This window comes from Solanum tuberosum, unplaced genomic scaffold (genome assembly GCF_000226075.1).
Source record: "Solanum tuberosum cultivar DM 1-3 516 R44 unplaced genomic scaffold, SolTub_3.0 scf00330, whole genome shotgun sequence".
NCBI lineage: Eukaryota > Viridiplantae > Streptophyta > Magnoliopsida > Solanales > Solanaceae > Solanum > Solanum tuberosum.
The window spans coordinates 348,825-357,780 of NW_006239256.1; the positions used below are offsets into that span (position 1 = coordinate 348,825).

An 8,956-nucleotide genomic window follows, 5' to 3' on the forward strand; every position below is an offset into this window, starting at 1 on the left:
CTTCTTAGCTATTTCAAATTGTCGGATGTTACAATTATAAACCTTATAAGTTATAATCAATGTTTTTTTCCATGATAATATTTTCTATGCTTAAAATTGTATCTCAAAAGTGACAATCACTGACTTATACACATGAATTATGAATATTGTAGCTGGCTTTAGCTCTCTTTTTCTTGTACTTTTAATTTTACTTTTACTATAATAGTAATAAATTGCTAATACTTTTGAAAATGTGAGCTAATTAATTATACTCCCTCTGTCCACTTTTATTTGTCATGTTGCGCTTTTCGAAAGTCAATTTGACTTATTTTCAAAGTTATATTAGATTACATTAATTCGATCTTTGAAACAAAAAAATTAGATATTGAAACTATGCGAAAAGCACTATACATTGCAATTTTTTACATATCAATATGATGATTAAATATATCCTAAAATGTTAGTCAAAATTTTTAAAGTTTGACTCTAAAAATGGAAAGTATGACAATTAATAGTGGACGGAGGGAGTAGTAAGTAAATTAGTAGTACCATTCCTCTTTTATATATAAGTTGTAACACTCGTCCTTCAAGACAAGCAAGAGGAATAAATTTATAAGGAATTAAAGTGATAATCAGCCAAATTAAAAGAGGTAAATTTCTGCCTTACTTAGAAGAAAAAACTTAGGAATTTTAATAATTTGTTGTGGAGTTCATTACTAACCTATTTTTATCTTCTTTGTTTTTTTTTTTTGAATTATTGGAATTACAGTCTCGAGAAGGTTATGGCTCACCATACTGAGATTGTGCCAATAGATCAACTTTGTCTAAGAGAAGCTACAAAAGATGTGGTATCTCTTTCTATAGTAACAATTTGTGTGTATGTTAAGGAACTTGAATGTTTTATTTGTATTTGTTGCTTAGGGTGTGTTCGGTACGACGGAAAATATGTAGGCTTATTATTTATTTTCTTGTATTTGATATGCGGGCAAAAAAATATTATCTTGAAAATATGTGTATATATATACTATGACTTATGAGAGGTGAAGATGGGGGAAGGAGGTGTGATAGGGGGTGTATATATATACTATGACTTATGAGAGGTGAAGATGGGGGAAGGAGGTGTGGAGTGGTGGAGGTGAAGATGAGGTGTCGGAAGGTGGGGGTGGAATGTCAGTTGTGTAACTTGATTTTCCTACTTAATTCCTAAGGAAAGTTAGTTTCCTCATTTTTAAGGACTTCCCAACTAATAAAAGTAGAAAAAGAAAATTGTGTACAAGTGACATTCCACATTGATTATTCTGTTTGAGTTATTATTTAGTACTCCACTAATTATGTACGTTTAAAATGCAAAATGTATAATAGAGAAATTATGATTCTTTTACACTAATTACAGATAGACAAAGGGAGGAAAGTGGATCATTTGATCGAGATTAAGGAAACAAATGGTCAAGATCAATTAGTGTTACAAACTATGAAATCCGCAAATCAAACCTTTGATGAAAAATTTAAGTATTTGGACAATACATGTATCAAATCCGCGACCATATTTAGAGTAAATATGGAATTACGAAAATCAAATCCAGATGCTTATACACCAATATTGATTTCCATTGGTCCTTACCATAAAAGGAATCATGAACTTAGTTCGATGGAGAAGTACAAATTGTTGTACCTACAACGATTTCTCCAACGAAAAGAGGGGTTGATGTTGAAAGTTGCATTAGTGCATTGGAGAAAAAGAAAGATGAAGCACTAAAATGTTATGATGATAACCTTGACAATGATATTGTTGACAATTTTTTAGAAATATTGTTGCTCGATGGTTGTTTTGTGGTTGAATTTACTCGAGAGTACTCTGCAACCGAGGAAAAAGAAGAAGAAGACAATGACAACATCATCAACTTGGAATGGATGAAGAAACAAGTGTGTCGAGACATGGTGTTACTAGAAAATCAACTCCATTTCTTTGTACTTACCATTCTTCATGACATGACAAAGCATCATAAAGAAGTGAGCTTCTTGTATATGGTGAGAAAAACCTTACTTGATACTTTCCCAAAGGCGAAATTCATACCCCCATCAGAAATTCACAATTTTAATACAGAACGATTCAATCATTTAGTTCATGTAATACACGTGTTTTGTCGACCATCAGATCATCATGATGGTATGAAAGATAAACAAAACAAAAATGCTAGCACACCAAAAGAATGTTGCAAGATAACATTTTGTGACAACGTTTTGCAATTAACCAAGTCAAAAGAAACTCCCAAAGTTCTTGGTTTATGGGATTGCTATCATATTCCAAGTGTAACAGAGCTTTACGATGCTGGAGTTAGATTCATAAGAATAGGATATGAAAAGCAAAGCGTTCATATAAGACCATCTAAAAGCTATCAAGTAAAATTGATCGCAATGTGCGAGGAAACTAATGGTGTAAATATATTTTTGATTAGCATCAAAACAGAGCAGAACCAAAGCGTCAAGGTCAGGAAAGTAGATTAACCTTAAGAAAGCTCCCTCACCTATTGGCCCCTATAGCAAAGTAAAACACTTGCAGTGTTTAAAAACCACAAAACAACATTTAACAGAAGTTATGATTAAAAGTAAAAAAAAAAAAAGACAGTCGAGAAGATAAAAAGGAACTGAAAACTGCATAAACTCCAATATATGTTTTCCATCACAGGTTGTTCATATCATCCTAGATAAAACTTTCTAGTTGAGCACTATGCATACTTTCACTTAAACGACAAAACAACAACAGTGCACAGATAATGACACAACAGAGAAGAATTTGCAGCATCATTGCCCACGAAACTATTGATGATGTGCGAGCTTGGGATGGCTCAGCATGGTGATGGAAAAGAATACATGAACTGGACCAGTCTAAGGGTTATCATCCTTACAATCAGAATGTGCACTCGACTCTTTGATTGTCCTCTCCTTCGTTCATGATCACAATTCTGTTAACAGTTGACCGTAACTATTATGCAACAAAAACAGAGCAGGAAAAATTTTTTACCTGATAATGATGTATTTGATTCAAGCACAGAAAAGAGAAACAAATTAATGGACAATAACATGTTGTTGGAGACATTTATACAGATGAGTGAAGTATCTAAAAAGGTTTTGGAAGAACGGATAATTTAAGTAATGGAACTTGAGTGTTGCAGAAGGGAAGGTTGAGCAGTAACTATACGACTGTTACAGTGATCGCGAGGGACGTTGAACAGGAGCTATACGTTTCTGAAGAATTAAATTAGGGCTGACAGCAAATTTAATTTTTAATAAATTAATATTTAACTAATATTTTTAATAAATTAATAATTAAGTAATATTGTAGGGTTAAAACGGTAAATCAACTTTGGGGTTAGGAGCTTCCTACTTATAATAATATATGATATGATGTTTAATTTGTCATTAATTCAAGAAATGGTTGCTTCAACACATACTTAGGCTATTGTCCACTTGACTTCTATATTGCATGATGATCTTTAGCGACAATTAATTATTGATAATAGCTTCATTTTTGCTAAATATATTATTTTAATTAGAGGCAATTACTAGCGACAATTACACTTTAGCACTCTTTGTAAATGTTACTAAAGTCTATAACGATATTGGATCTAATGACAATTAAGTAAAGACTTTCGCACGCTTTATTTATGCAGTAAAAGTCTTTTTTGTTATAGTGACACGAAAGTCATATGTTACATTGGCTGCAGTTGTGTTTGCAATCTGAGCAACATGTCCACAATGTGTAAATAAAATTAACTCTATGGACACTTCCAAGAGCAATAAGGCCAGAAAAAAAAAAACCTAAATCAATCCAAAAAGGTCCATAATTAATATCTTGTAAAATTACTTTCTTTGTTGAAAAAATTAAAATAAATAAAAAATGACTTTCTAAAATTATAACTATTGATTGAATGAGTATCATATGAGAAATTATCCCTCCAATAATATGTCCAGCTTGAATTAATATATTCCGTCTAATAATCAAATTTTTTAACCGAATTGAGACTCGTAATAATAGTTGAGCTAATTATTTCTAAAAACAATAATTCAAAGTTAAGGTAGAAAATTAAATTTATTTAAGATTTTTTATGTCACATGCACATGCAATTACTTCAGGACCAAGGCACCCAAAAACTATATATTAAAAAAGAAATAGTGCCCCAAACAAATTCTTTTGTATGTTGTGCACATGCATAGCACAAGTTTCACAACGCACGTTTCCCTTTTTATGTATTATTATAAATTATTATCTATGTTTTTTTTCTATAATAATATTTTATATGTTTAAAATTGTATCTTAATTAAGAGCAATTGCTCAAAAGTGACAGTCACTGACTCATACACATGAATTATGAATATTGTAGCCTCGCTTAGCTCTCTTTTTCTTGATTACTTTTGATTTTACTTTTACTATAATAATAAATTACTAGTAATACTTTTGAAATGTGTGCTAATTAATTAATTATAGTAAATAATTAGTAGTATCATTCCTCTTTTATATATAAAGTTGTAACATTCATCCTTCAAGACAAGCAAGAGGAACAAATTAATAAGGAATTAAAGTGATAATCAACCAAATTAAAAGAGGTAAATTTCTGCCTTTCTTAGAAAAAAAAACTTAGGAATTTTAATAATTTGTTGCGGAGTTCATTACTAACCATTTTGATCTCTCTCTTTTTTAAATTATTGGAATTACAGTCTCAAGAGGGTTATGGCTCATCATACTGAGATTGTGCCAATAGATCAACTTTCTCTAAGAGAAGCTACAAAAGATGAGGTATCTCTTTCTATGATAACAATTTGTGTGTATGTTAAGGAATTTGAATATTTTATTTGTATTTGTTGTTTATGCTAAGGGTGTGTTCGGTACGACGAAAAATATGGAGGCTTATTACTTATTTTCTTGTATTTGATATGTGGGCAAAAAAATATTATCTTGAAAATAAAAAAATATATATATACTATGACTTATGAGAGGTGAAGATGGGGGTACGGGGTGTGGAGTGGTGGAGGTTAAGATGAGGTGTTGGAAGGTGGGGAGGACACTATCAAGGTGGAATGTCAGTTGTGTAACTTGATTTTCCTACTTCTTAAGGAAAGTCAGTTTTCTCATTTTTAAAAACTTCTCAGCTAATAAAAGTAGAGAAAAGCAGTTGCGTACAAGTGACATTCCACATTGATTATTCTCGATCTGTCCGAGTTATTGTTTAGTACTCCACTAATTATGTATGTTTAAAAAAGCAAAATGTATAATAGAGAAAAAGTATGATTCTTTTACACTAATTACAGATAGACAAGGGGAGGAAAGTGGATCATTTGATCGAGATTAAGGAAACAAATGGTCAAGATCAATTAGTGTTACAAACAATGAAATCCGCAAATCAAATCTTTGATGAAAAATTTAAGTATTTGGACAATACATGTATCAAATCTGCAACCATATTCAGAGTAAATATGGGATTACGAAAATCAAATTCAGATGCTTATACGCCAATGTTGATCTCCATTGGTCCTTACCATAAAAGGAATCATGAACTTAGTTCGATGGAGAAGTACAAATTGTTGTACCTACAACGATTTCTCCAACGAAAAGAGGGGTTGATGTTGAAAGTTGCATTAGTGCATTGGAGAAAAAGAAAGATGAAGCACTAAAATGTTATGATGATAACCTTGACAATGATATTGTTGACAATTTTTTAGAAATGTTGTTGCTTGATGGTTGTTTTGTGGTTGAATTTATTCGAGAGTACTATGCAACCGAGGAAAAAGAAGAAGAAGATCAAGAAGAAGAAGAAGACAACGACAACATCATCAACTTGGAATGGATGAAGAAACAAGTATGTCGAGACATGGTGTTACTAGAAAATCAACTCCCTTTCTTTGTACTTACCATGCTTCATGACATGACAAAGCATCATAAAGAAGTGAGCTTCTTGTATATGGTGAGAAAAACCTTACTTGATACTTTCCCAAAGGCGAAATTCATACCCCCATCAGAGATTCACAATTTTAATACAGAACGATTCAATCATTTAGTTCATGTAATACACATGTTTTGTCGACCATCAGATCATCATGATGGTATGAAAGATAAACAGAACAAAAATGCTAGCACACCAAAAGAATGTTGCAAGATAACATTTTGTGACAACGTTTTGCAATTAACCAAGTCAAAAGAAACTCCCAAAGTTCTTGGTTTATGGGATTGCTATCATATTCCAAGTGTAACAGAGCTTTACGATGCTGGAGTTAGATTCATAAGAGTAGGATATGTGCAAGAAAAGAAGGAGGATAAAACAACATTATTCGATATCAAGTTTGAGAAGGGATTAATGAAAATACCTTGTTTTGCAATCGAGGATACTATGGAAACCTTCATGAGAAATTTGATAGCTTATGAGCAACATTCCTCTAAAGTAGATGTATATCCTTATTTTTCAAACTACGCGCATATAATGACTCAACTTATTGGCTCACACAGAGATGTGAAGTTTCTTCGCAAAGAGAAAATCATCCTTAAGGACATAGGGGATGACAAACAAGTGGCCAGCATTTTCAAGAAACTTTCAGATGGGGTGGAAATCACAAGCTTTTATTACATAAAAGAATGCAGCAAATTGATTCAACATTGTGATAAGCCATGGAGTCAAATGAAAGCTAGTTTAAGGCACAACTATTTCTCGAGTCCTTGGGTAGGAGCTTCAACTGTGGCAGCTATAACTCTTCTTGTACTCACTGTTATACAGACTGTTCTGGCTTTTACTGGTGACGTTATGAAGTAATCTTTGTTGTAACTATGTAACACAACTATTGACTAAGTGAGTGTTTCCTCATTATAGAGAACTTGAAAAATAATATTGTTTGCAAATTTTCAGAAATACTTTTACTGATGTTTCATAGTTGAGTTTATTCGATAATGTAGTGGAATGACGCCTAATAGCGAATTGTATAATAAACATTGCACGTCGAGATTTGTTGTTACTAGAAAACCAACTTCCTTTCTTTGTGCTCACCAAGATTCATGATATGACAAAGGAAATTGATGATGGCCCATGCATCCTATCTTGAGAGGAAAGGTGATGTAAAATACATCAAACATTTGCTTCAACCAGGGGCGGACCCACATAGAGTCATTCGGGTGCTCTAGCATCCATTAACCTCGTCTCGAAATATATATATATATAGAGAGAGAGAGAGAGAGAGAGAAATTAAGAGATATTTGTATAAAATTAACATAGAGCACGCAGTGAACGAATGATCTGTCTAGCCCATTGGCTCTTGGATGGGTGCTTAAGGTTCTTTTAGTGTTGTTGAGCCTGAGTTTGAATCTTACTTTTAACATGTCATTTTTTATATTTCTGACTCCTCCACTTTCAGAGCATCCACAACCTTAAAATCTTAGATCCGCCACTGGCTTCAACTAGTACAACTTTATTTGATATCAAATTTGATAATGGAGGGAGGCAAATTCCTTGTTTTGAAGTTGATGATGTAACAGATACCCTTCTGAGAAATCTCATAGCCTATAAGCAACAGACATATGATGTACTTCGTAAACATTTCAATGATTTGTTGTGTTCATGGATTATCTTATCGACTCAGACAAATATGTGAATGTGCTTCGTCGAAAGGGAATCATAAGCAATCAATTAGGAGAGGACAATGAAGTAGCTAACATCTTTGATAAAATTGGGCAAGGGGTCATTATCTCTAGTTATTTCTATCACAAAGAAGAATGTAGAAAAGTTTGTAGAAGAAGTAGAATATTATTTCGAGCCCATAAGTTGTTTGTGTGTCTTTAAGAAATTATAACCCCCACTGTTGCCATGGTTTTGGGTTACTTCCTCCGAGGATAGAATGGAATAACATTTGTGTAATAGCGGCAATGCAAATTACAAAACCCTAGCAAACTCAACAAACGAAGAAAATCACACTACACTTAATGTTTTATTTTAAAATGACACTTTCCTTATTTCCCATTCATACTTCATATCCCCAACAAATCCTCCATTATTTCATACATATATTTAATTGGCATAATACATAAACATGACTCTTAATTTGACTTTAGCAGACAATTATGCCCTCCAACTTTGAGTCTGCACAAGTATGCACTTAAACTTGCAAAAATACCCTCCACAAAAAGGGTTTAAGGGACCTCATGTAAAAATCTTGGGCTGCTTGTAAGTACAGGGAGAAGAATAAATTGTATTATTATCAGATGATAAAGCATTGTATATGGAACTCCAAATTAAAGTTGTCATTAATGACTCCTTTTCTACTATAACTTTGGATGACTCTTGGCCTATCCTATGTGATAAGATAGAAAAAATAATTTATTCTATGATACTGAAGCTTTATTTATTCTAGGCATATATGCCTTTTTGTTGGCCTCAATAGACATCTAACTTTATGCCACATACACACGTTTTATGTGGCAAAACACATATAGGATGTCACGGAGAATCTATGCATGTGTTTGTTCAACTTTGTACAAGTTTAAGTGTTTATCTGTGTACACTCAAAGTTAGAAGGGGTATAGATGTTAGTCAAGGTCAAACTACAAGACATATTTATGTATTATACATTTGTTCTATAATACTGATCAAGCTTTATTTATTCCATGATTTATGTATTATTCATTTATTCTGTGATACTGAAGCTTTATTTATTCCATGATACTTTTTTCAAAAAATGTACATTATTTCATGTTAGTAATATAGGTAGGCTTGCAATCACACAAAAGAAAATCTATATATAATACTCATATATAATTTTTATTCTCCATCTCTCATTCTTCACCCTCATAAAAGTTGAACAGAGAAGAATTTTAAGAAGAAACTCAAGTACACTCCAACTAGTCCATTTTCAATTTATAATTAGATAAATCAAAAAGGTAATTATTATTTTAAATGTTTTACACATGCACCCTTTTATGTATGTACTTATATATATTATG

The 8,956-nt window shown here is 32.2% G+C and overlaps 2 protein-coding genes across 2 annotated transcripts in view; both read left to right on the forward strand.

Moving 5' to 3' along the window:
* Positions 1 to 6,866, forward strand: part of LOC102582582 (UPF0481 protein At3g47200-like) — a 24,401-nt gene extending 17,535 nt beyond the window's left edge. The window contains exons 3-6 of the mRNA XM_015315012.1: positions 749 to 827; positions 1,373 to 1,728; positions 4,696 to 4,774; positions 5,538 to 6,866. Of these exons, the coding sequence (XP_015170498.1) occupies positions 749 to 827; positions 1,373 to 1,728; positions 4,696 to 4,774; positions 5,538 to 6,779 (1,756 nt within the window). The 3' untranslated portion in view covers positions 6,780 to 6,866. The remainder of the gene's footprint in view (positions 1 to 748; positions 828 to 1,372; positions 1,729 to 4,695; positions 4,775 to 5,537) is intronic.
* Positions 6,867 to 8,811: 1,945 nt separating this feature from the next.
* LOC102582921 (putative UPF0481 protein At3g02645) overlaps positions 8,812 to 8,956 on the forward strand; it is a 2,879-nt gene continuing 2,734 nt past the window's right edge. Inside the window, exon 1 of the mRNA XM_015315020.1 lies at positions 8,812 to 8,893. The gene's annotated coding sequence lies outside the window, so the exon portion shown is untranslated. The remainder of the gene's footprint in view (positions 8,894 to 8,956) is intronic.